Genomic DNA, 27,651 nt, shown 5'->3' with positions numbered 1-27,651 from the left:
TCTGGTTCTGGCGTTGTCGCCGGTACGACGGCAACGACGGTACGACTTCCGCCTGCTTCCGCTTCAGTCCTTCTGCATTCAGCTCAAGATGGCGAGCGAAAGTGTGCGAATGTCTCTCACGCGCGGTGAAATTACTGGACTTGTATTTAGATTGTCCCTTTTTGGTGCCTTGACGTATTTCGGCATAAAATGGATGGTTAACGCTATAGATCCTACGCGCAAGCAGAAGATTGAGTCCAAAAAGAGGGTGAGCGGAGCGCAATCTTCATGAAGTCATGCAATCAATGAGGAAGTACGCTAGCCGAGGGCCGAGGAAACTGCAGTTCTTGCTGTCATGTGTTCAAAGGGAAGTGTCATGCGTTTGTAATAAAAAAAAAAACAACTCAATGCCATTGCCCCACAAAACGCCTATAAATGAGCCGTCGTCGCTCGCAGGGCCCTGAAAATCATGCAATTGCACGGCAATGCTGCTGCCGTTCAACGGCGGTACAGACGTCCATTTGACTTTCTTCGTCAAGCGTTAATCCTTATAACGCACTCTGATAGATTTCTTTTTTCTTTTACACTGTATCATCCATTATGTGATAACAGCTTTTAGGCTCGTTTCCTCTCGGCACGAGTACAGCCTGATGTGATTTGCGTACAGGCGTGAACCATCCAGTGCAACTGTGTGGCTCACATCTGAGCGCATCATACCGTACTACCGATTCATATCGGTTTAGCATGAATATGGATTCCTGTTTTTGAGTTTATCAACTTTATAAAATTGTGCCCGAGCTAGTTGAGCCTTGGGAAAGCGCGTATTACTATTGCCAATGCTAATCTTTCTTACCTTTCAGGCGGACAGGATACTGAAAAAGATCGGCATACAGAATGTGAACGTAAGTGCACGACGATCTGGAAAGCTGTTCTTGTGCGCATATGTTTCGTGGTAAAGAATACCACATTAAACGTACTCTCACTCAGTTGCACACGTTTAAGTTGCGAAATGGGTTTGGTCAGAACCGCCTGCGTTTGTCATGTTCAATTCTTTTTCTTTTTTTTTTTTTTTTTTTTTTTTGGCGGGCTTCAGTAAAATTATTTTGTGAGGAATGTTGGCTGATATTTTTCTTGGGAAACTTCGTCTAATAACAAGCACATGTAAAAAAGGCACTCTTCCTTGCATGTTTGTCTGTTGTTACTTTCCCTGAATGTCTTTATAGGCTTTTTGCACTCGAATCGTGCATTAAGCCTCGGAAAGCATCCGGAACAGTGGTTGGCAAATCGCACATGCCTTGTTTTGTTATATATAAAGGTGCTAGTGCAGGTTTGACATTGAAGAAAAAATACACGTGTGGCACTACCGTTTCATTGTATTAGCCTCGCTGCTTTTGGGGCATATGTTTGCCTGGTCAGGGCCGACCAATTGGAGCAGGGTTAATGGATCGGTTTGTGATGGGTTTTGTGATTTGATCGTTGCATAATTTGACCTCAGGTGGTTGAAATTGTGCAGCCTTCCACTCCAGCGTCCCCTATAGCCTATGTTGTTTTGAGACGTTAAACCCCATCGACTGTACCATACCATTTAACTTTATTAAGCAGAAACTAAGCAGGGCATAGTGTTAAATACAATGAGGCACATACACTGGAAGGAAACGAGCAGCACTTAGCCCATTGTCATGCATTTAGCAGTAAGCCACCTAAAGCTTAGCTGGTGTATGCTTAAACTTTTGTGCTAAATTTGTTGAGAATCTCTCTGGCGAGTACAGGCTTCATTTTTGTTACAATTCTAATTGTTTAGAAGAATTGTTCACACCTGCTGGACGCATAGTGTTTTGTGTAGGTGCTGCCCTTTTTATTCTTCGCTGATAAAGTGAAGTGGTAAATCCATGGCTCATCACCTATTGTTTCCACTGCATAACTTGCACCTGAATTGACCTTCCTGTGCACATTGCCCTACCGTAGTGGTGCAGTGATTAGGGCGTTCGACTGCTGTGCCCAAGGATGCGAGATGAAATCCCGGCCGCCGCGGGCGGTTTTCAATGGAGGAGAAAAACAAGGCACCTGTGTGCTGTGTGATGTCAGTGTACGTTAAAGAACCCCAGGTGGTGTCTCATAGCCTGAGTCACTTTCGGATGTTAAACCCCACAAACCGACCAACCTTCCTGCGCATGTTAGCATTATTTAGTTACCTAGGCAATCACTAATATATTTGGGAAAATTCTAAACTCTAACCAAAGCAGAAAACAGGTAGGTTTTTAAACAGGGTACATGACAATAGATCGCATTTATTGCAAATGACTGCACACTGTACAGCATTCCTCTTTACCTGGCCTTCATACACTATCAGAAGGCATTGGAAATACAGCTTTTATGCAGGCGTTTAGGAGGCGTATGTCATTTAACAAGAGATTATGTACAAAGGCTTCTGAATGGCCCTAGTAACACATCAGAGAAGCTACAGAATGCCATTTAAAATGGGTGTGGACAGAAAAATGCAATTAATTGCTCTAGTGTTGATCTTTCACCTGTCTATAGTCGGATACAACTCAAGAAAAAAGTGGCGGATGCTCCTCAAAGGAGTGACGTCAAATTATTTTTATGACGCAGCAATTAATTGATATGTTGCTTTGGGACGTTAAACCCCACAAACCAAACCAAACCAAATTAATTGATATGGGTGTTATGGAACCCTTTCATCTGCCATACCCTGCATTGTTACGCTAGCATATCTAAGGGGATTGTCCACAATTTCATGAAAATCACTTGATGCCACTGGCTGCGTGGGGTGTCCTTTGAGGGCCAAAAGCCTCTTTCTTTTTTCTTGAGTTGTGTACACCTACACAAGCAGTATCTTCAACATTAAAGTGAAAAGGGTTATTAGTAAGGATGAATGGGGAAAACCTAAAGTCTTCGATTTACTAATGATGCCCTGGTAAACTACTCAGAGCACATATTACAGCAAAAGATTGAAAGGCAGACATGAAAAACACATGAGTAAGCAAAAACAAAAATTTCTTGAATTGTACCGAGGTAATTCTGAACAATTTGAAAAATAAGGAACAGTTTGCAGTCAAGTAATGAAGTTCTGTGCATCACATGGCTGGCCCATATCCAGAAACCAAGAGCATGCCTTTGCCAGAATATGGAATGTTCTGTATAATGCATGCAATACAGTAAGACTTTATTTACACCATTTTACATGATGCAGTCTGTTTGCTCACAGTGAGCAATTTGCCTCGTGTTACTGTCAGAATAAGCCTTGGCTGGACCCAGGCTGTAGCTTCACTCTGAGGTTTGTGGGCCGGGCCCAGGCTTGAAGCAATGGGCCTGGGCCGAACTTGGGCTTGAGATTAAGACCTGTGCAGTGCTCTAGAGTGTACTGTACAGCTGAAAACAAATTATTTTGTTGTCACAGGAAAAGTGACTTGTTATGATGACCAGCACCGACAGATCCAGTCAGCCAGCAATAGGTTGTGAAACTATTGGTGATAGTGGTTCCATGTCTGAGGTCATTAGTTACCTAAGAATCCTTTTTATTGATGCACTGCTCAGCTATTTTATAATATTGATTGCAGTGATGCTTCAATGATAAAACCGCCTCTTTACAAAGTACTACATATCTGTTTTGATAAGATCATGGTATGTGATGATTCTCACTGAAGCAGCCATTTGGTGCGTTGAAGTAAAAGTTGAACTAGGAGGCTTAAGATTTGTTATCAGCCACACCAGGAAGGTAGTGCCTAGCTTAATACCAGTTGCAATCAGATCCCTGTACCGTTGCGTTTTGTTTGGAGTGCTTGTTGCAATTTTTTCGACCTATGTGGTCGAAAAGTAAAGTCAGTCGGAGTGGTGTGTGAAGCAGACATCTTTATTGGCTGGCTGCGCACAGAGTGGAGGGAAATACACACATAGTCAAAGGAGAGGCACTTCAACGCACGGGTTTATGGTTCGTTTGGCCATGGTTCGGCACGCGGGTTTTCTTCCCACACACCTGCACAGAACACCTGCAGAGTCCACGATACATCGTCCTCTTCTCTTGGGGAAATTAAGACATGAATCATAAGCCTGTGAACACGAAGGTTTGATTTAGTTAACCTGGTCTAAGCTTGTTGGGCAAAGTTGTTGGCGTATCCTAGATGTCACAGAGGTCTTCAGTCCCGAGAAGATGTTCTTGCCTGTGTTGATTGAAAGGTTGCCGCAGCCGTTGTTGCATCTGGTGGTTTATGCTGTGCCACAGCCTCGTTCGAGTAGTTGTTGCCGTCATCATGTGACAGGCTGTCGTCGTCTGGCAAGTTGCCTTCGAAAAGCTCTCTTGTCGGCAGGCCTTTGGCTGCTTCGGCTTCGACGCAGGACTTTACCACCCTTGGTGATGACCTGGTGCAGCCTCGGATGAATCTCTTTAATGACCTTGGCTTTTGGCTGCCATGTTTCTCCTCAAATTCTGACGACTTGTCCTTCTAAGAGCGGTGATAGAGTCTGCCAAGAGTGCTGGACCTGACGATAGTTTAGCGTGGACTTGCTTAGTTCATTGTTGAAGTCAGGCAATGAGGTTTGGAGCCGTTGACCCTGGAGTGTTTCAGCTGGTGATCGACTGTCCTCTAACGGGATGGCTCTGTAAATGAGTAGGCCAAGCCAAAAATCATCTTTCCTTTCAGTTTTCTTCAGGATCCTCTTTACTACCTGCACTCCTTTCTTCACAAGGCCGTTTGATCTGGGAAACTTGGGCTTGATGTCCTGTTTGTGAAATCACATCTTGCCGCGAAGAGTGCAAACTCTCGACTCGCGAACTCCGGACCATTGTCCATGCACACTTCATTAGGTATATACCGTGCGTGAAAAATATGGCACTGAAGTTTTCAACAACTGTAGCTGCCGATGTGTCAGAAAGCAATTTTACTTCTGGAAAGTGTGACAAAGCATCTTACATGCACAGTACAGATGTCTACGCCCACTTTTTTCTGTATCTGTTAGAAGTTTTTCTTCTTAATTCTTTCTTTGGGAAGCACCTGAAGCTAAGTGACATGAACATTTTGTATAGGCAGTTATTTTGCATACCACTGTGGTTGTCGAATACAGCAAATTTAAAAACTTTTGTTGATGTGCATGCTGACATTCACTTCATTGAGGGTATGCGTTGCACGAGCATTAATGAATGGAAAAAAAAGCTGCAGCACACACAGCCACGTGTATTGTTCCTTTCTTCATCTGTGTGTCTCTGGACTAGTGTTAAGCTTACTTTCAGTCAAACTGTTGCCCAGCTTGTCATTCTTATTTTGATGCATCATTTGCATGCCTTTTCAGCTCACAGAATATGAACTATCAATCGCAGCTCAGCTTATTGACCCTAGAGACATCAACATATCATGGGATAGCATTGCCGGATTGGAGGAGATCACTCAGGAGCTCCGGGAGACAGTCATCCTCCCTATTCAGAAGAGGCATCTGTTCACTGGCTCGCAGTTGATCCAGCCGCCAAAAGGTACTTGCCAGCTTCGTCATTATTGCTTCAAAGCTTTATACTGTTTGTTTCTAGCTCAAAGCTGCCAACGCTCGGCTGTATCACTTAGTTTATGATGTGAGATGCGACCAGATTTATCTGGAATAATTCAACCACATACAACCACTTTCACATGGTTCCAGGTTATTGTGGTTGCTTTGGTACCTTGTTTTAAAGGTTTCTTGCCACAAAGTTTGGTACCTACAAGGCCATGCTGCGGACGTAAATAATGAATTTTTGTGGTCCTGTGTGAGTAAAAGGTTCCATGTGTGCCTTGCCTTATGGAATACCACAAGTGTTGCCATTTATGAGTTTAGTGGATATATCTAGGCTGTTTCTGTTTAAAGTGTACTGCTGCTATGCGCATAATTTTTCAACAGTCCTGCAAGGTGCACCTTTACATAGCTTCACTGTAAAAGCATATCATGCTTATGAGGTTTCCTATATAAAACTCTTGATTCTAGTTCTTGAGCCTCACTTCACCGTCTTGATAGGAACACTAACATTACAAGAAACGGGATGTGGTAGTCAGCCAGTTAAGTGGCACCTGCTACATCACAGCTTGACAGGGCTACTCTGCAGCAGTTGTTTTTTACGTTTCTGCAGTCTCTATTTGGTTCCCTAATTTCACCAGATTTTTGCACGTGTACATAGGTTTCACATGACGCCACAGGTACCATGATGGAGTCCAGAGCATAGCTTCAATGATGCAGGTACTAGTAGGTGGTGATAAGCAATTTAGAAGCATACACAGGTTTCCACCAGCCTTTTGGTCTGAAAAATGTAGCCACTGTGACATAAGTGCGACCCATATATACAACTTCATGCAATTTTCTGTTCTGAAGCTCGTGCTATATGCAATGCTAGAATTCGTGGCATCTGGTGTGACCACTTGCACAAGTTGCATTGAGCAGTTAGAAGAAAACCACCCTATGTGCGATGAAGAAATGTGCAAGTCACTCTCCTCCCTGCAGAAGTGTTAACACCTGTTAACCTTTTTTTTTTTTGGATATGACTCTTCCTTACAACATCCTGTATTAAATGCTAACTGATGCTTTATGTGCAGGAGTGCTTCTGCATGGCCCTCCAGGTTGTGGTAAAACCATGATTGCAAAAGCAACAGCACGTGAAGCTGGTGAGTAGCAGCCATCTTTGCTCAGACCATCACAGATTGTCATTACTGAAAAAAAAAAAAAAAAATCTTACACAAACTAATTTCAATAGAAAAAGATGAAAAGTGCACGGTGATCACTACCGTATTTTTTTTTTCCAAAGCATTCATTGTGGGCTTTTGTGGATTCATGTCACACAGCTTTTTTTTTTTCTTTTTTTTTTTTCTTTTTTTTTGTAGTGTGCCAATCATGTGCTGTGCTTGTGTATATGTACAGCCTCGTCCACTTCTAGCTATAACACGGTCACTGCTTTCAAAGCGTCACTGCGTCCGACTCGGCCATGCAATATAGCTTAGTGGCAGGCCATGTGAAGCAACACGCCCGGGTCCTTCTGTGCTCGCATCGCTTTGCATCGATATATGCTTACGTCGGGCGCAATGTTGCTTTAAAAGCAGTGTCCGTGTTATAGCTAGAAGTGGACGACCCTGTACACCCCTGCGCAAAGGTGGAGAGGCCACACGAACCGCTTCACTTATTATTTTGCTGTGTAAAGAGGTGCTGACAAATTTATTGTCAAGATGACAAGCGTATTACTGAAGCTACCCTATGCATAACTTAGAAATAATTGCTTCACTGTCGGAAAAAGTTGGCGTGCAGCTTTGTCAAAACGCGTGGTCTCTCCACTTCTGCGCAAGGGTGTTTGTATATACAAGGTGTCCCAGCTAAAATTTGTAGGATATAAGTGGTTATATAACCCATTTATATATTATATACATGCTATATACATGGTTGCAGCTAAAATAAATAAAGATTTTTAAAAACGCCTAAGCGTTTTTTAAAACTTAAATCAAGTGAATGTTGTTTGAATTTATTTAGGTATTAGGTAATATCTTTTTCGTCTTCTTGAGTATTTGGGTGATTCAAACACTTGGGTGCGAGTAGGAAAGTTGACGAGCCCCACAAAAATCGTCTGGTGGTTCCAAACGGATAGCCTTGGCATAGTACTTTTTACTTGGCAAGAATGAAAGCCCATGAAGTTGAAAAATACCCCATGACAGTGTGCTCCTTGGGCCAGAATACACGGCGATTACAGCGCTCCCATATGCAACTTGATGAAGGGCTGCCAGATTCACTGCTCTACCAACAACACAGCTTTGCGTGATCACTGGCTTGATGATGGGTGCCACTACCACGGCCGCTCGATGGAATTGCACTGGGTGCGGCCTGCTGCGTCGCGCCGCCGTCAATGGGCAAGAGCGTCCTTGGGGAGTTTACAGTCGCGCCCGCTGTTTCTGCTGAGGGTGCCACTGTTCGGGGACACGTCGCCGCCGGGGTTGCCGGCTCTGAGCGCGCGGTTTGCTTCCTTTCTGGGCGCGTTCGCCTCGCGTCTGCGTGGTAAACGCAAACTTTTTGTGTGCGCGTGTGCAAGCACGTTAACGTTGAGACGAGATGCGTTTGTTTTTAAGGCGAAAGCCGTTCTAGGCTCATGGAGCAAAAATCTGTATGCAAAAGCTGTGCCTGTGTGTCGCATCTGTGCACTGGTGTGTCAGTCGCAAAAGCGGACGTGCAAAGAGGGAGATTGAGAATGAAATGATTGATGGTGATAGGTAATCAATAAAAGTTATAAATAGACATTGATAGAGGTAATGACTAATGCTAATGACTAATAATGGTTAATAATGACTAATATGATTTCTAACGACCAGTATATCAAACTGCGACATGTAATGACCGCAATTGATTAGAAAGGAGTAAAAGTTCTTAGCGATGTGTGGTAATGACTGTAATAGCTAGAAATGACTCATCGTTACTGTTAATGACTACGAAATGACCAATATGTGAAACGACGACATGTAATGACCACTGCTGATTCTAAATGAGTACCCTGCTTAGTTATGAGTGATAAGGGCTGCAATGATTACGCAGGCAGACTCATCATGACTGGGAAACGACCAATATATAAAACGACAACTTGAAATGATGAACTGTGGCAAACAATGAGAGGCAAACGATAGAAGAAGGGTAGACTTTCGCCATCCTCCGCTTAAGAGACATCTAAGAGACCCTCTAATTTTATCTGCTGAGTTCGCTTCAGGCAAAGACAGCAGCGAGGAGTGGAAATGCACTCGCTTCCTCTGAAATGAAAGCGGCGCTGAGGTTAAAAAGTCCAGATGCTGAAGCATAATGCCCTATCAGCTGCCATTGAATTTGCTACAAGGGACATATATTATGGTGAGGCTACCCCCCCCCCCCCCCCAAAAAAAAAAAAAAAAAAAACATAAAATAATGTGCCTCTGCCCATTGGTGATTAAGTATAGGTTAACCGTGCAAACAACGTAACGGGAACACAGGAGAAGAAGACGGCACAACCGCGCTAGTTGTGTCGTCCTCTTTTCCTGTGTTACCGTCACGTTGTTTAACCTATTTAGTTGCCAGGGAGCTGGCCAGTGAACTACGATTTTTAACGATGTGTTGTGAAGCAGATGAACACGATAAGGTAGCACCAGAAGCTTTTCTCGCAGGTTATGTTGCGAGGACATATCAGAAAAAGCTATGAAGGTTTTTTTTATATAAGCATGCAATTTGTTCTAAATTTTGCTGCGCTAGTCTGAGTGGCCTTGCAAGTAAAGGAGCCTGTGCATACATTTGTTTATACTGTTTGAGCCAATGCGATGAAATGAAAAGCCACGTTCCACAGAAAATCCGGCGCCCGCTCTGTCGGCGGAAAGTCGGAAAAAAACCTCTCTGGTAAGCGGCACTTTAGTTGGTGATATGGCCAGACACCTTTGGCGCAATGAGAACACATGACATGTTCAATGTGGCAGGAGCTGCCAAACCAGAGAGAGTCAATGAGATGTAAGGGTGAAATAGGAATTATTGAAAGCGGGGCCCTTAGATCCCAAATCAGGCACACTATACTCCTATAGGGCACGTTCGTACGGCTTCGGTAAAGAGGGGTTTTATATAGCTATATGTAAGGTGCTATTTCATATAATGCGGTGGCTTAAGGCTGCATTCTGATGATATGCGACAGAGGCAGCAATTACGGGGTACGGTGAATAAGGTAGCAAAGTGCGGGCACTCTAACGAGGCTCCTCAAGGAGACTTAAGAATTCCAAGTTTTGTTTATCACTACCAGATTGTTGCTTAATTTATGCAATATTTGGTAATGGTTTTGAGGCAACATGTCAGTCGTGCAAGAGCCTGTTGCAGGAAATATGATTCAACTGGACCAGTTACAGGTTAATGAAAACCAAGGACAATGGAGGCTTGATGTACCCCGCAAAGGAAGTAATCAAGCTTTGTCAGCCTACGAGCACCTTCATTAACAGGATGATGAAGTCTGAAGAGGTCCGGCGAAGTAGCAAGCTGTGTAAACTTTTGATTTCATCATTGTTTTCTCACTGTACACAGTACCTGCAGCTTGTCTATAAAAACAATGATCGTGCCCATGCTAAGGCGCTATGCAAGATATCGTTAAGTTGCTGCCCTCACTGATAGTGAGCTGGGCTGGAAATGTCAACTCAACAGTGGAGCGACGTTTATGGCTATGGCATAAACCTCTCTCAAGAAAGGTTTTCCGTATGTGATTGGTAATTTTGTTCCTTTTTTTTTGTGTGGCCATTAAATAAGTGTACTCGGCTGCTCGTTGAATCTCCGCTGCAGTTGCGCTCTGACGCGTGAACATTCTTGTGATCACAGCTAAGAGTTTCAAAACAGGAACACTCGATGTGCATTCTTCCATTGAAAATTACAAACCAGCAAAATTGTATGGGTTTGCGAGCAGCCAATAAAAATAGTAATAAAATCTTTCGGCGCATACGTAGCACCTTGAGGCAGACCGGCTCTATCAAGCGCGCCTACTTTTTCCGGTCATGCAAAATGCAGGAAGCCATGACGGATAGCGTTCCGGTGTACAAAGTTTAAGGTCTCCAACTGATTAGAAGATCCCAGGTTATCAAATAGATTTAACCTAATAAACATCTTCATATTTCCACCGTAAAATGTCTCACAATGAGATAGAAAGGTTGGTTACATGTCGCATTTTCACTGAGGTTGCTCATAGTAGGACATTTTTTAATTGGATAGCGCTGGCCGCTTAGAACAGGTTGACATCAATTTGTGTATAAAAGCTGTATGCAGGAATGAGTAAATGGTATGAAAATGACACACGGAATTCGCGACATAGTTAATTAAGTGGTTATGCATTAGGCTACCATGGCAGCTGAACAGCTTCGAATTGTTCACAGCCGGGTCACATTTTCATGTGACGAACAACTGGATCCGAATGCAACATCACGGTAATGCGAGCTCTCCAATCGAGTGGCCTTGAACCACCGTCAGTATAAGTTTTTCGGGGTACACTCCAGTATACATCCTTGCCGAGCAAGCGCTAAATGCTGACATGGTCACACTAGACATGACAGTATATACTAATTCGTGTTGCCAAATTGTGTGAAGCGGAGCTCTTATATCCTTAAAATAAAAGGCTTCTACCACGCTGACGCCTCCCTCAAAGCGCAGCCTGGCGCAGCTCTCCGCGCGCGGTTGTCCCCGAATGATGGCGCCGCGGCGGTGGCGACTGGAAGTAGGCGCCTCCCGCCGGTTTCGGGCGACGTAGCAAGCCCTAGTGCGCTTCATCGAGCGGCCGTGCCACTGCTATAGCTGATTCGTCCATTGACATATCTCTCAGCCAGCAGTAATGCGAAGCTTTTTCATGAGCAGTACCCCGCCGGGGTGGCGCAGTGGTTACGGCGCTCGACTACTGTTCCCAAGGACGCGGGATCGAATCCCGGCCTCGGCGGCCGCATTTCGATGGAGACGAAAAACAAGGCGCCCGTGTGCTGTGCGGTGTCAGTGCAAGTTAAAGAACCCCAGGTGGTTGAAATTTTTGCAGTCCTCCACTACGGCGTCTCTCATAGCCTGAGTCGCTTTGGGACGTTAAACCCCACAAACCAAACCTTTGTCATGAGCAGTGCCGCATATGCTAATCTGGCAGCACTTTCCAAGTAGCGTATGAGAGTGCCGTAGTCGCAGCACACACAGGCGCACAGAAGACACTGTCATGTGGCATTTCTTTAAGCATTGTGGGCTTTCATATCTGCCAGACAAAACTGCTACACTAAGGCTTACTTCGTTGGAAGCACATATGTGAGACTATTTTCTTGGTGCTCGACTACTTTCCTATTCCCACCTTAGCATTTAAAGCCATGCGTAAAATGTTAATTTGACTAGTTATTTCAGTAGGCGCAACGAAAACAATTTGAGTCGTGCGAATATTTTATTCTTTATTCTTAATTCAGAGATTATCCTGCAGTGTTGAAGGGCATTACAGCAGGGGCGTTACAGCATAGAAAAAAAGACATCTTCATTCACACAGCACATTTGCATTTAAGCTAAACGATTCCACTCTCTAATAGATGTAACAAAAAGGGAATTTGCGGAACATCTAATAGAAATCGAATGCATTTGTTATTCGATTCATATTCGTATTTGAAAAACTGATATTCGGAATTTTTGAATGCTTGAAAGAAACCAAATACACCAAAAATGTTCAAATTCACCACAGCTTTACCCCACTGCACACTTCACTGCAATGCTTGACAGCATGTGCTTGCAGTGCCGGGAAGACCTGCTTCACCTTACTCTTTACAAGACAGCTCATGAAACCACTTGACGAAACCAGGAAAAGGCGTGTTCTCTCTAGGGTTTCATCTCAAATGCAGGCAGCCATTGTGCAGGGTTCATCAGATAAAATTACTCTGATGCAAACAGTTTTCGGCAGTGTTTTTTAAGGCCCATTTGATGGATATTTTTTCCTGTTCCTTGAAAGAGCCACTGTCCAGGGAATGACCTTTTAAGCAAAGGAGCCCATTGCATCGATCAGGTACCGGAGATAGTCTGTGCAAAATGCTACTGCGATACGCGCGCCACAAAGCAGCAAAAATACAAATCAAAGCTCTCTCATCCTTCGCTTCGGGAAACCAGCTTCCCCGTTCTCTACGAGCCGTAAGGCTGACGTCGTAGTGGAAAACGACATCCATTGGTCCGTCTCGCTCTCTGAGGGTGAAGGATGAGTGTCTACCGCTCGCTACGTGCTTTTCCCTCACCACGGCTGGACTGAATGCAGCATGCTCCCTCGCCCCCCCCCCCCCCCCCCCCCCCTTTTTTTTTTTTTCCACGCCTCACCTCTTGCCAAACGCGGAGGAGGAAAAGGAATTTGTTTTGCGGAGGCTGGACCTTTGCGAAAGAACAGGAGAAGAGAAACACGACAGAATCGGGTGATTGCGGTGGCTGTAACTGCGTTATTAATTACTCTTTTCAAAAGCATTTTGCGGCCTTGCGTTCTGGGGGCGAAGTCTCGCAGTCACCGGGGAAGAAAATATTTTCGACCGGAGGGTGGACAGTGGACCTTGAAGGCTGAATTAACGACAGTTTACTGTATTCAGCAGCAATATGACAGCTCCACCCAGTTTCATGCAGGTCCTTTCTGTACAGAAAGCCAGTTTGCAGAATTCTGTATAAAATTTATTATAAATTTTACAGTAGAGTATACACTTCTGTGTAATTCTAGTTAAATTGTATTTGCAAATACATGTGAATCCTGAAATAAACAAGGCGAGCAGTTTTGATATTGTAGTCATGGTGAAATTGCGCAACAAACACGACACAAAGTAAGAGGAACACGTAGCACGGGACGCTGGTCCCGTGCTACGTGTTCCTCTTACTTTGTGTCGTGTTTGTTGCGCAATTTCACCATGACTACAGTAGACATTCACCAACTAGCCCGCCAACAGCTCCTGTTAAAGCAGTTTTGATATTGTTTAATTTCCCATTTTTATTTGTTTCACTGCTCAGATATTCATTATTCAGTTCAGTATTTGAAGGCATTTTTTTCCAATATTTGTGTTCGAAAATTTCAGTATTTGAGCACAGTTAGAAAAAATACTAAACTCTGATAAATCGCAACAACATTCACTTGATTTCAACTCTGAAGAATGCTTACTTTTTTGTATTTTGGTTCTTGTTTGTTTGGACAGCCTGCATAATTACTTACTGCTTTCTTTTGTTGTGCTGTTCAGTATACATCTAGTTCATACCTTACAGGTGCTCGCTTCATCAACTTGGAAGTTGCAGCACTCACTGACAAGTGGTATGGAGAATCTCAAAAGCTTGCCAGTGCAGTCTTCACACTGGTGAGTTTGGATACATGGGGCATAGTTATGACTGTTGTGTGCAGTGTAATGGCAGCCAAGACTAAAGAAACAAAACACATCCACTGCTTCCTATTTTTTTCTTGAAAGCTGGAAGCAGAGCATATGCTTGTGTCTCTCTAGTTCTTGCTTCCACGTGCTGCGCACTGTAAGAAGGGTTCTCTCACTATCTTGACACAAAGGGCCGCCATCAGTATGAGTGAAAGACCTCGCCATGGTGGGTCAGTGATTGGGGTACTCAACTATTGAGCCGGGAGACCTGTGTTTGTGCCAAAGACATGTTTCAGCAGAGGCAAAACACAAGGCGCCTGTGTACTGTGTGATGTCATCAGCAGCAGCCTAGCTGCTCCAACTGCATGGCAAAGGCACCTCCCATATCCCTCCAATAAACCCGGTCCAGTACAAGTTGCATCCACTTGATCCCTGCAAACGCCCTAATCTGATCTGCCCACCTAACTTTCTGTCAGTGCATGATGTCAGTGCATGTTAAAGAACTCCATGTGGTCAAAATTAACTAGAGCTTTTCACTGCGGTGTCCCTCATAGCCCAAGTCTCGGGACATATAAATCCCATTTAAACCCCAGCTAGCTTGGCTCGGCTAGCCTTGGCAGTGCAGTTCACACCCTCACAAGTGCATATACTCCAGCATACTTCTTGTACGTTATTCCCCTTCCACACCATATCCCCAACATTGGGAACAGGAGTGCTCTGGTGTAGCATGTCACGGCAGTGTCTTGGAATGCTGCCAAAGTTAATTTCGTGATCCACTTCCGCCAGCAGTCCCATTCAGACGAACACATTGTACTGTTATTGGTGTGCAGCACCTTAGCATCTTGCCATGATCTATGCTGCAAATGACATTGACGGCATGAAACTAGGCTACTAGTCAACGATCTGAAATGAGTTAATTAATAATGAGGTACTGTGTCTGATCCGCACCCACTTGCAGAAAGTATACTGGAAACGGTGGAAACAGTGAGGGTGTTCTCAAAACCCAACTTAAGAGCCCTTGAACGACATGCCCACGCATCTTAGTGGTATGCTTGGAGGATAAATGTTTAAAGCCCCTTTGTGGCTATTCAGGGCAGAGCTATCAGCATGGCTGCAGCTTGGTTGCGAAAACTTTTTGCTTGTTGGTTTTTAATCTTTCACTGGTGTTTTGCACAAAAGCAATGTTAAGTGTACATATTCTGTGCTTGTATATAGTAAATTGTGGGGTTAAACGTCCCCAAAGGGACACATAGACTATGAGAGATGCTGTAGCAGAGGGCTCTGTTGTTTAGACCACTTGAAGCTGTTTACTGTATGATGACATCACACAGCAAGCATTCCATTTTTTTCTCGAGCTCAGTGGCAGGGTGTCATAACCACCAAGCCGTAGTCCACATTTCTGCAGTTCTTATTTGTAATAATTATTTGCAATCACTTTGCCTATTTCTATTTGACAGTGCCTCTCAGTGATACATCTGTTCTGCCTTTACCTTTCAGGCAGTGAAGATCCAACCTTGCATCATTTTTATTGATGAGATCGATTCGTTTCTACGGTCACGTGATAGCCAGGACCATGAAGCTACGGCCATGATGAAGGCACAGTTCATGTGCCTGTGGGATGGTCTTATCACAGATCCTGACTGCCAGGTGGTGGTGATGGGTGCCACCAACCGCCCACATGATGTCGACAAGGCCATCCTACGTCGCATGCCAGCTATGTTCCATGTTGGCTTACCTGTAAGTTTATACTGACAGCAATCATCATCAGCAAAGCCGAAACCAAGCTCATCCTTGCTTCAGTTATATGTATGGGCTGAATACAGTACAGTAAACCTCAACACAATAGCAATGAATACATTAAAACCTCGATAATTCAAACTTGGCTCATTCAGAAGAATCTTGGATAATTAGAATTCCTGCAGTTCTGCAATTTGTAATATAAATTTTACTGGCTAATTCAAACTGACAGTTTGCCCCGGCTCAGTTGAAACGAAAACGAGGGAGGCTATGCAAGAACAGTCTAGTTATTTCAAAATCGAGAACACATTCCCTATTTTGTGGGCAACTCAGCTGTTCTTGCATAGCCTCCCTGGTCCTTATGTCAATTAAGCCCGGGCAAACTGCCAGGGGATTGTGGAATAGGAATTATGCACTATGCTGAAATGGTGGATAGACAGAATATGCCATAGTAACGTCACACTGTCCGAAACAATCATCTGCAGTTAGACTCCTGGCCAATATTAGACGGCATCGATGTGCTCAGACTGTGCCTGTGCACTCCCTGCACTCACTGAACTCGTTCATACAATAGAGACCACACAACATCTGTATTGGCCTGATGGATCACGTATGTGTTCTTCCCTTGGCATCTTTTTAACCAGCAGCAGCCCTGCTTGACATGCATCTTAGAGCCAAGCCACAATGCTGACTTGACATATCCAGCCTTGGTAACTGCTCTCGTGTGCCGAGAACATCCGGATATAAATGTGCCGGTGAACTGCAAAGAGCTTTGCCTTTTAAGGGGCCCCCTTATTTGTAGCCTCGCCCCCTTTCCATTGATGTCAGCTGGGCTTTCCGAGTGTGCCCTCTCATTGGGCATGTAAGTGGTGCAAACAGGCGAGGCATGGTGGGGAACTGTCACTTGTTTTCTTTTATTTTTTCTTGCACTCCGGCGTGCGTTGAAAGGAAGAGGAGGAGCATCATTATTGATCACCGATATATTTGTTGTAGAGAAGCTAGCTTAATAATGATTGCGTTGCGGAGGGTACTGATAAAATAATGATTAAGTGTGTTCATTTTCTTGCTTTAGTGTATTTAGCTTCCCGTGGTTCCCTTAAAAGTTACATCAAGAGAGGTACGAGACCATATTTTGTGAATCTTGAAACAGGCTTGATGGAATTTTGGGTGACCGTTGCTGACACAGTGACCACGTAGAGTCCAAGTGAGCGCTCACTGTAGGAGGAGTTCATGTTTAAATGTCAACCACAGCTTTGTTGAGTGCACTGGCAGCAACGCTAGTGTGCTGTAAGTAGTTGAACAACATTGTAATAAGAGAGCAATTACTCATTTGCCTCATTGTAATTACTTGCCTTTTTCACTTTGCTTTGATTTTGGATAATTTGAAATCCTGCTTAATTAGAATATATCGCACAGTCTGACGAGCTTTAAAATAGCGAGGTTCTACTCTAATTTACATTTTATTGGCCAGAACGCTATGCTTCAAGCAGTGTAAGTATCTCCCTCCAGTTTGATAAGCGTTTGGATAACCAGGGCATGCACATATAGTGCATTGGTATTCTGTTTATTGAGTTGTGATGTAAGGTCATGTCCTGTCTGCAATATTTCCTTTTTTTTGGTTGTGTTGGCCAGGCATGGTGCTGCTACTTTGAATATTTGCATGCTTGGCTCAGGAAGGTTTGCCATTAGTATTATTACTGTATATTTTTGTGTAGCTATGTTGACTCTCCTCTATTTTATGCTGAAATTACATTTCAAGCAGTGAAATAATGTCTGAAAAAAAAAATATATATATATATATATGTAATAATCGTCCTAGAAAGCTATCTAAAAATCAGTTCATGAACTGATTTTTAAAGATAGCTTCCTAGGACGATTATTATATACATATATATATATATTTTTTTTTCAGACATTATTAATTCACTGCTTGAAATGTAATTTCAGCATAAAATAGAGGAGAGTCAATGTAGCTAAACAAATCGTAGTGTTCTGGCTCAACGTTAACTTATTTTGGAATATCTGACCTAATCCTTGTGTTATTGCAGCTGAATGATACAAGAGAGTCTGCTATGTCAACACATATGCTGTTACATTTGGTCTGGAGAAGGGATGTAAATTTTATAACAGATCGTAAAAGTAGTGAAAAATCAGTAAATGCTAACTTCATTTTTTCTCCATTTTCCAGAACCAGCAGCAGAGGGCTGGAATTATCAAGCTAGTCTTAGAAACAGAAGGGGTAAGTTGCCTGATTATTGTAAAGCTTATGACATAAGCGCCAAGTGCCAAGATAGGGAAGTGTAGTTTGGACTGTTGTGGTATTGTATCATTTTTGTTAGTTCTGGTTGAATAGGACTTTCAAACTGCCCTGATTTCTGTTGTTGAAACCCGCCGCGGTGGCTCAGTGGTCAAAAAGCTGTGCTACTCAACCAGAGTTACCTGGTTCAAACCCGGCCATGGTGGCAATGTTTCAATGGAGGCGAAACGCAACGGCGTCCATGTGCTGTTCAGTGTCAGTTCACGTTAAACACCCCAGGTGGTCAAAATTATTCCGGAGCACTTCACTACAGCACCTCTTTCTTTTTTTCTGTTTTCAGTCCTACCTTTTTCCTTCATTTGCGGTCTGGTTCAGGTGTCCCTGGAGAAGTGTGACATATTGCACCTTTCCTTTCTTGTAAACCAGTTTACATTTACTGTTGTTTAATCCTTAGGAGCACTTGTAAAATATTGACTCTTGAACCTTTTGCCTGGAATTTACACCCTTATTATGCGAAATGTACATTCACGCCTACGTTTAAATTCTTGCTTGATGCACTGCACTTCGCAGTTTCCGAAATTGAGGCAAAAGTGTGCCATTCAAGTGCTTATAAACTACACGCTTTGTGCTCATGCTAAAGCTTCAATGCGAAGACGGCATTAATAGATATGGTATGGTATGTGGTGTTTGATGTCCAATTGCTACATTGGCTACAAGGGATGCCATAGTGGTGGACTCCAGTAATTTCTACCATCTGGGGTTCTTTAACCTTGAACTGCCAACTCTGAGCTGTATGCTTCATGGGTGCTGTTGTACCAATGTTGCCAATGGTGGCAATTCTTGTCCATCCTTATGTTGCACTGCTCCCACTGCCAAAGGCAAGTTACAGTCAGCAGTTGCATTGGTTGATATGCTTTAAACCAGAGGGTGGTAGCCTATTTTAAAATCAGAATTGTGTGGATGAAAGTATGACTACTACAAAAAATTTGGCAATTTTTGTACGTTTTTTATGAATTTATTTGGCAGTTAAAGGGTTAATGTACTATACTGATATCATACAATACAGTGCCTTGCATTCTGCCTCCATTGAAACACGAGCGCCCTCCATTTCCTGTTCTCCCCCCTCAATTGGGTGCTGCCTCATGTACACGATGCTAACTACCCTCTAACCGACGCACCTTGCAGAGTTATGCGCATTTTCATTATATGAAAGTACTGTCAACAGTAATCAAAAACTATATGAATTATTAATATTTTTAAGTAATAAACTTAAAAAGGAAGTACAAGTTTAGCTATTAGGTTGGCGTCACTACACCGTCCCTCAGTGAAGCGGACAGACTATCGCAATGCTGTGGGAACGGAACGACACTAAAGGAGGCACTGGCTCCAACCACTAAGCCACCATGGCGGGCCAGCATTAATAGAGATGTATTGAGACCTCACTGCTACATTATACATCCAAAAATGTCTCAAACAACTCTTAACCAAAGTTGCAGAGCATTTGATTATGGGGAGAAAGGGCCCTTGGGATCTCATATCACAAAAATTCAAAACTGATTTGAACCTGATTTGATTTTAGCACATTCTGACTCTGGATCTGAAGGTCTCAAGAATGTTCAACTGACTCCCATTTGACCCTCTCATCTCAAAGTACTTATCAGAGTTGGCAGCTTCTGGCATCTCAGCCATGTCATGTTATCTTGTGATGTCACGCAACCCGCCAACCAATAGTGCCTGGTCATTGTCACCTCCAAATGATTGCCTGCTAGAGCCAGGCTTGTGATTTTTCACTGACAGTGCCAACACTAGATTTTCTGGAGAATGGGGCCTCTAATGGTCTCACTTCAAAGGGCCACTGTCCAGGGAAGGACCTTTTCAGCAAAGGAACCCAGTGCTTAGATCAGGTACCGGAGATAGACTGTGCAAAATGCTACAGCGATATGCGCTTCACAAAGCAGCAAAAATACAAATCAAAGCTCTCTCATCCTTCACTTCGGGAAACCAGCTTCCCCATTCTCTACGAGCCGCAAGGCTGACGTCGGAGTAGAACGACATCCATTGGTCCGTCTCGCTGTCTGACAGGTGAAGGATGGGCGTACGTGCGCTTTTTCTCACCACGGCTGGACTGAATGCAGCAACGCGCGCTCCCTCGCCCCCCCCCCCCCCCCTTTTTTTTTTTCCGCGCCTCACCTCTTGCCAAACGCGGAGAAGGAAAAGGAATTTGTTTTGCGGAGGCTGGACCTTTGCGAAAGAACAGGAGAAGAGAAACACGACAGAATCGGGTGATTGCAATGGCTGTACCTGTGTTATTAATTGCTCTTTTCAAAAACATTTTGCAGCATTGCATTCTGGGAGTGAAATCTCACAGTCACCGGGGAAGAAAATATTTTCGACCGAAGGGTGGACAGTGGGCCTTTAATGTATATCAGTGTAAAGTAGTGACAACCTTCTATACAAAACACATTGTCTGCTTGAAGCATAATTAGATGTGTTGCTGCAGGTGAAAACTTTAGAAGTTGAGAATTTCTAAAAAAGCAGTCTAGTCGGCAAGCTGCAAGAGAATAACGTTTCTTTTCTTTCTTTTTTTTTTTTTTTAATTTAGTTCTACTGTAGGGTGGATGCAAAAGTCAGTCTGCACCTGCGTGCTGGCCATAATGTTGGGAAGCAGCGGCTGTAACCATTTTAAGTTTATGTGCACTCTAGAGGTCATACCCCGCTGTAGTAGCCATTCTTTCTAAATGATTGGTGAAATCGGTGAGATTAGTTTGACATTCTGCATTTTTCTTCACAGGTGAGCAAGGATGTGAACATAATGAAGATTGCGCGCCTCACAGAAGGTTTCTCAGGTAGCGACCTAAGAGAGTTGTGCCGAAACGCTGCCCTTTACCGGGTCCGAGACTTGTTACGAATTGACAAGCACCAAGGAGGGTGAGTTGTGCAGATTGATTCAGCTTTGTGTTGTCTGGCAGTCCCTTTATAACCTGCTCTGCTGTAATTGTGAAACAACATTTAGGAGATAATTGATGTGGAGCCTCATTTTCGGTTGATAAATAGTTTATAAAGCAGGCTATTTGTGCATTGCGCACTTCTGTTAGGACTGATATAAGTGCTATAAATCCTTTTCATTAATTTTGTATATCTTTTTGCATGCTTATAATTTCATATTTCAGGGGCCACAAAGAAGTGTCTGATGATGAGGAAACGTTTCACGATGCACGCCAGTCTGGTGTAAAAGAAGGTTCGGATGATGACGAAACCTTCCATGATGCTCTACGGCCAATCTGCATGGAGGACTTCACCAATGCTCTGGCCAAAATGAAAAACTCAAAAGTGCTTGCCCATCAGCGACACAGTGCCCCCTTGGAGTTGGACTAGGCCTCACGCTGTCCTCTGCACTGCTGAGGATTCTCTTGTGGCGTTAGCCATTCTGTGTACTTGGCTGAAATGCCATGCCAGAAACAGGCTGAACAACATGGACTGCTCTTTTACTGTTAAGCAATATAGTGGAATGATAGTGACCATCTTCACAACCATTGCCTAGGCAAAGTCTGTGGTGGACTGCTTCACACTTCCATTTTTGAAGGTCATTGTTCACGGGCAAATGAACTTCTCTAAAGAATGTTAACAGTACATGCTGACAGTGCAAGTTTAGGCATGTGCTTTATGTTAGCCTTTTTGTTTTTTTCTGATATTCGGGAAGCAACGAACTTTGAAACTGCGTTGTGATTTATGAAAGTCAGAAATTCTGTTGATGTGCACGTGTTGCCAGTATATACAAGGTTGCGTGGTGTACACACAGGGTTCGCACGGGCCCTTGAAATCCTTGAATACCCATGCTTTCGAAAAGGACGTTTGAAATTCCTTAAATTTTGATCCACTCCTTAAATTTTCTGAAAAATTAGAATCAAGCTTTGTTTATTTTTAGAAACCAAGCCTACATAGCAACTACAAAAGCACTTCTCCGGTAGTGCAATGAAAGACAGAGGGGATGAAAAGAACCCAAAGCAACAATGCAGCACACAGCAGGATAGATCATCCAAGGTGTGCTTCGTGGTTCCCCCCCCTCTTTTTTTCCTCTTTCTTTGTATATGTTTTTGTTTCCCTCGTGGCAGTCCAGTAGAAACTAAATCGGGCATGCCTCAAATGAAGGTCTGGAGCCAGTGCTCGAGAAATTCTATAAAAAATATATCAAATTTTATGGGAGTCAGCCGCTAGGTCTCATCGAGGATGCCGATAATTAAAATATCATAACCGTCCTTGTCTAGGCCGACAGTTTTCGCCAAACGGCTAGAGAAGAGGAGGCAGAGATGTCCTTGGACAGAGAAATTGAAGCTTAGCAACATTCAAAGTATTTGTAATTTGTGTGATTGAAAAAAAGACTCCTTGCTCTTCTTGGTTATTGGCCGTTTGGGTTCTTGAAATTCTGAAATTATCCTTGAATTTCATTAGATTATCTGTGCGAACCCTGTGTGCATTGCACTGTGTTTTTTTACTACAGGAACTGATTAACATGCCTGCAAACATAGGCACAAAGTGAGAGTTGTTCACTGCTTATTTAAGACTGTTGGCAGATATAATAGTTTATTTCTTCAAAATGCTACATGAGGGCTTTTTGTGCTTTATGCAAACACTTTTAATAGCTGCCTATGAAGGCAGTGAGTAATACTTAGTCAGTGGTGGTCCAGCTGCACCATTTGTGCCATTTTGATCAGTTTGCGTTTATCTGTGCCTTTCTGCTTCAGAAGTGGCAAATTAATCAAAAATAAACCAGAGCTATACTGAGAAAAGCAAATGATTGTGAAAAAAAATTCTAGGGGGCTCTTTGGACCTGCTATGAGGCGAAAGCCTCTATTGCACGGTGGTCTGAAGCCCTCCACTATGGCACCTCTCTTTGTCTGTTTTCACTCCCACTTTCCTCCTTTTCCTTACGACACAGTTAAGGTGTCTACTGAGAATTGTGACAGATACTGCGCCTTATCTTTCCTGTAAACCAATTTGAAATGCCGCTGATGCTTGCTGTACTGCATCTGGTTCTGTATGCTGTGTGGTGCGGCGTTCGAGGAAGCGCCAGATCGGTATGATGCGATAGCGTAACCTACCAGCCAACATATAAGGCCTCGCTTTACCCGAGCCATATGGACATGCCTGTGTGGCCTGATTCTGATATCACCCTCCCATATGAAAGGAGAGGCCCGAGTTGGCAGCTCCTGTCAAACGTAATGTCAGGAAACCCTACATCCAGTTAGTGCTTGGCCATGTCAGCTGCCAGCTACTGCCTCCCACGTAACGAAAGCGTTACGAACGGACGGACACTATCGTGGCCGCTAGCATGAGCCATTAAAGACTTAGGCCTTAAAAAGCTACAAAGTTCACTTAAAACTGCTTATCTTCTGTGTGAAATTTATCGGGTGGGCGAAGGGGCCCTTCCGAATTTGGTGCCTGTTGCCGATTCGTCCACAGAGTGATGATGTCGTAGTCCTGCTTGACCATTCAGTGCCACTTTTTCTGGCTGCCGCCGCATTTTCTGCCAATGAGACTTATAAGAATTTCAGTTTAAAAAATTTTTTTTAGCAATACACATTCAGCTGGCAACCTGCTAAGAGGTTTTTCACGGCCGGCAACCCCGAGTGCCAGGAGGCAGTGGTAGATTGCAGCAGTAAGTAAACTCTACCACACGTGTGCAACCAGCAAAGCTTGACTCTTTGCGTAGCAGTGACTGGGTATGTTTATGCATACAAGGTTTATATTCACTGAAGTCCATTGCCCAGCTGCTCATAGAAACACTCGCAATGGACATACATTAAGTAAATTTTCAGCTCAAGTAGGGTAAAAATACAGGCTTTTTATTGCTCTAAACTCTTGGGTGTGTGCAGCATAAAGTGTTATTGGTTTGTGCCGCGCACACCCAACCACTACTTCCTCGTTTATGTGTTAGCTGGTGTTCTTTGCAAAGTAAAATTCTCTAGAACGTAGTTAATTTTAACCGAACGGGACCGGGAAAAAAGCCTTAATTATCCAAATGTAGCCGTCATCACCAATTATGCAAAGCTAAAAGAAGTGAAAATCATGTGGCTGAACTATTTTTTCCTGACGTGGCTCTCGAGCTAATGCTGCCCTGATGTGGTGCAAGGTAGATATATGGGCAACATTGTACCGTGCAAGTCTGACTTCATGAAGTATGTTTGGATGATGGCATCCTTTGCCAGCCATACTACCTGTCCAAATTAACGGGAGTCTAATGCCACAGACTTCCATGACCATTGGCTGGGGTCATAATGGCTGTGCAAATTGTCCCGATTTTCCTATAGATAAAATTTTACCGTATTGATATTATTACTGTCATAGTTTTTAATCGAGGCTTTAGGTGATGTCTAACTGCAATTAGGAGCTGCAGGTGGCTCACTGCGACTTCAAACTTTCAAGTTCTTCCGTGCAAATATATCAGTAAAGTTATTCATGCTCATATTTCATTGTGAAACTATACTGAGGTAAAGTGTGAGAATTAAGGTGTGATTTAGTTTTCCGTGTAGGTAATGCATTCTCCTTTGGCACTGGCAGCTTGTAAGCATCAGCAGTCTTCTTGCACATGGTCAATTAAGTGCAGTGTGAATCTGGTTTTGCGGCTCAGTAATTTCCCTGTAAAACTGTGTCCAAAACGTGCATTTTGGACACTGCCGAAGAATGCCAAAAAAAATGACCTCTTCTAGTTTGGAAGGACAAAAGCTTGGAGCGTGTACACAGGGTACAAACTGTTAAAAGGTAGGACTTTGCACTTTGTCAACGCGCTGTCTAAATTTGATGGTGGTGGTGGTAAAAACTTTAAATTTCCAACAGTAGGCGTCGACCTACCCGCCTACACGACAACCTGGAGCCCTTGGACCCGGGGAGCTTGTTCGGCCAGTCGGATTACACCTAGCTGAGTCTCGGGGCGTGAGCTCAACAGTAGAGTCTCCCAAAATTCTTCCGTTTTTGTCTGTTCAGTTATATTTTTTATTTCTGGACACGTCCATATCATACGTACCAGATCCGCTTTATCCTGACATAGTTTGCACCTATCTGAGAATTGCTCTGGGTACCACTGACGTAAAGTAGCTGGGTTAGGAAAAGTCCTTGTTTGTAAGCGCCTCCAAATGCTTTCTTGTATCTTATTTAGTGTCCTATCTGCCGGTGGGTATTCTAACCTGTTTATTCGATAGTGCTCTCTAATCTCTTTGTAGCTGACTAGCCTGTCCCTGCTAAGAGTGTACTGAGGATCAGAGCCTACCCGGAAGATGAGACCGCAGGCAAGCTTATGAGCTTCCACATTTCCCTGAAGCTGGGAGTGGGCTGGTGCCTATATTAGCCGGATTATTCTATCATCCTGACATGTTCTCAGTATCCTTTTTGCCTGTGGAGAGACCCTTCCCTTCAGAAAGTTGTATATTGCTGTTTTGGAATCACTTATAATTGTAGTAGCCATTGTCCCTGCTATTGCAAGTGCAGTCGCCACCTCTTCAGCTTTGTGGGCTGAATTGCAAGAATTGCAAGAAGCATTAATGCTAACATCAAAAGTGGGTCTGGTAAACATATTCTGTTCGTTGTACAGAATTTTAATGAAGTACATGCAGAGAGTGCCAATATCAATAAAACTCGTGTTATGAATAGTTTAGGGTGTGTTTTTCACAGCTACATATGAGTGAACTTAATGCCATTGCTAATGAACACTTCTGAATGACTCCATTACTCTGTTAATGTTTGTTGTGCCAGAATTTTAAATCTGACACAGTGATGCTTTCCAGAATACAGAACTGCTCCAAAATGGTGCTCTTCCTTCTACAAAAATTTCTTTTTACTCAAATTGGCTAGACCACCACTGTTAATGTTAGAGCCTACAAAGATGTGTGCTCAAAGCAGTCATTCGTGTTTTTGTGATAGCGTTTGCCGCAGAGGTCGTGTTCATTTGTTGTATTGTCTTTCAGTGAATATATATTTGTTGAATAAAATGTAAATCAGTCATTCTTTTAAGACTACATTGCAATGCCATGTGCTGATTTAGCTGCTTAAATAACGTCTACTAGTGCATAATGACCTTTCAGTAATCTGTTACATGTAGTGCTCTACAAGAATTAAATTTCCTGTTTTTGTCTATACTCTGTAGGTTACGTGTCTGAACAAACTGCTGTTCAAACATACATAGCTTGCATTCATATTGGAAGATCCCATTTGCAACTGGGCGTCCACTGTGACAGTCAACTCATGCACCGCTTGAGAGCCAAGCTGTGCAAACATATTTCGCATGGAGCTCGAGTTGTCAAAAGACATATCCAGAGAGTGTTAGCTTTGCCTCACTAGTATGTCTTGCACTTTATTGTAATGCAATATGCATATCATGACGCACGCAAAGGAGATACAGGTTCGCTCCTGGACCCATCAGGCACATTCGATGAAGGTGAAATGCAAGGCACCCATGTACTGTGTGATGTCAGTACACATTAAAGAACTCCAGTTGGTCAAAATTATCCAGAGCCCTCCACTATGACATCGCTCATAGCCTGGGTCACTTTGGAATGTTAAATCCCGTAAAAGTATAAACCATCATGACACACACACCTGCAGTCACATTTAAGGTGGATAGGGAGTTTGTCAAAACCACTTCTCAATTTCATATTCCCACCCTTGCTACAGCTGACACCAGCTGCCTCAATTTTTGATCCTGTGCAGTTGGCAATTGGCCAATCATGGAAACACTGCTTCTTAATGGGTATGGTACTGAACTGCGATTTTTTTTCCTGCATGGCAAAAATATTTTGTCACATTGTGCTTCCATGTCATTCAAGCAGATTTGAAAACACTTCATCAAGTTGAATTATGCTAGTATATGGACAAGGGTTCCAAGGTCACAGACCGTATGGGAACCTTCGGTTAAATATTGAGTGTCTCGAGTGAACTAACAGTAGGTTGAAGGTTAAATATTGAGTGTCTCGAGTGAACTAACAGTAGGTTGAATACAATAAAGATTTCCAAAAGAGAACAACACAAATATTGTGTACCAGAACACATATATGCACTTCAGACACCTATAAAAAAAAATTGCCTTGAAATGAAATTCAGATTTTAAAGAGGGCGGTGTAGAACTTCAAAATGAAATTGCTGCAAATGTCTTTTTACCATAATTGGTATCGGCTTTCGGTCATCAAGGTAAACTCCTTATGCCGTCATCTGTTTTTTACAGTAGCCATTTAGCAGTACCCTTCAATCTGCATACCTGGCATTACAAAACGCCTAAAGTGCCAGCAGCCACTCAGCTAGACTACAATGAAGCGTGTGCAAAATGGGGATAGCCCTGAAGGACACGTTGCAGACAACCCTTGTGAGCAGAGAATTGTAGCTTAAAGTGCCCGTGTACTATCCGATGTCATTGCATGTTAAAGAATCTGAGGTGGTCAAAATTATCTGGAGCCCTCCACTGCGGCGTTCCTCGTAACCCAAGTCGCTTTGGAACATAAACTGAACCACACACTATAAAATTGTCCAAAGAGGTAAATTTCTATCATGGAGAAGGAAACTCTGAAACAAAGGCTACCTACCGGCAATCATTACTGGTTATGTCACTAAATTTCTTATTACCTTTTCTGTGAGGAAAATAAAAATTTGCACACTGTCGACATGAAAAAGTGTGTGGCAGAACACTGATCAAGTGCTAACATATAAAGTGCGTGGTCGGAAAAAAAGAAAAACTGCAGATGCAAAATGTTAACAAAACGTCCTTATTATGCCTTCACATTCTTAGAAAGATCTAAGCATTGATCATCTGTTATTTTTTGCCATTTTGAGACTGGCACAGTGTTTAGCAAAGCGTTAACCTTCTTTTTTAGATGGTTC

At 43.2% G+C, this 27,651-nt stretch overlaps 1 protein-coding gene across 1 annotated transcript; it reads left to right on the top strand.

The window, feature by feature from the left end:
* Positions 1 to 15: 15 nt before the first annotated feature.
* On the top strand, positions 16 to 25,917 carry LOC146204853 (outer mitochondrial transmembrane helix translocase-like). The gene is made up of 9 exons (XM_084589573.1): positions 16 to 247; positions 840 to 881; positions 5,284 to 5,461; positions 6,546 to 6,614; positions 13,699 to 13,787; positions 15,294 to 15,533; positions 17,722 to 17,772; positions 20,582 to 20,718; positions 20,961 to 25,917. Exons 1-9 carry the CDS (start codon positions 89 to 91, stop codon positions 21,163 to 21,165), a joined length of 1,170 nt encoding a protein of 389 aa, XP_084445699.1. The 5' UTR covers positions 16 to 88; the 3' UTR covers positions 21,166 to 25,917.
* Positions 25,918 to 27,651: the final 1,734 nt, after the last annotated feature.

The sequence above is a fragment of the Amblyomma maculatum genome, chromosome 1 (genome assembly GCF_055883805.1).
Source record: "Amblyomma maculatum isolate TAMU_Amacu chromosome 1, ASM5588380v1, whole genome shotgun sequence".
NCBI classification, from domain to species: domain Eukaryota; kingdom Metazoa; phylum Arthropoda; class Arachnida; order Ixodida; family Ixodidae; genus Amblyomma; species Amblyomma maculatum.
Note: the sequence above shows the minus strand (reverse complement) of the source record. Positions and strands in the feature narration are given on the sequence as shown.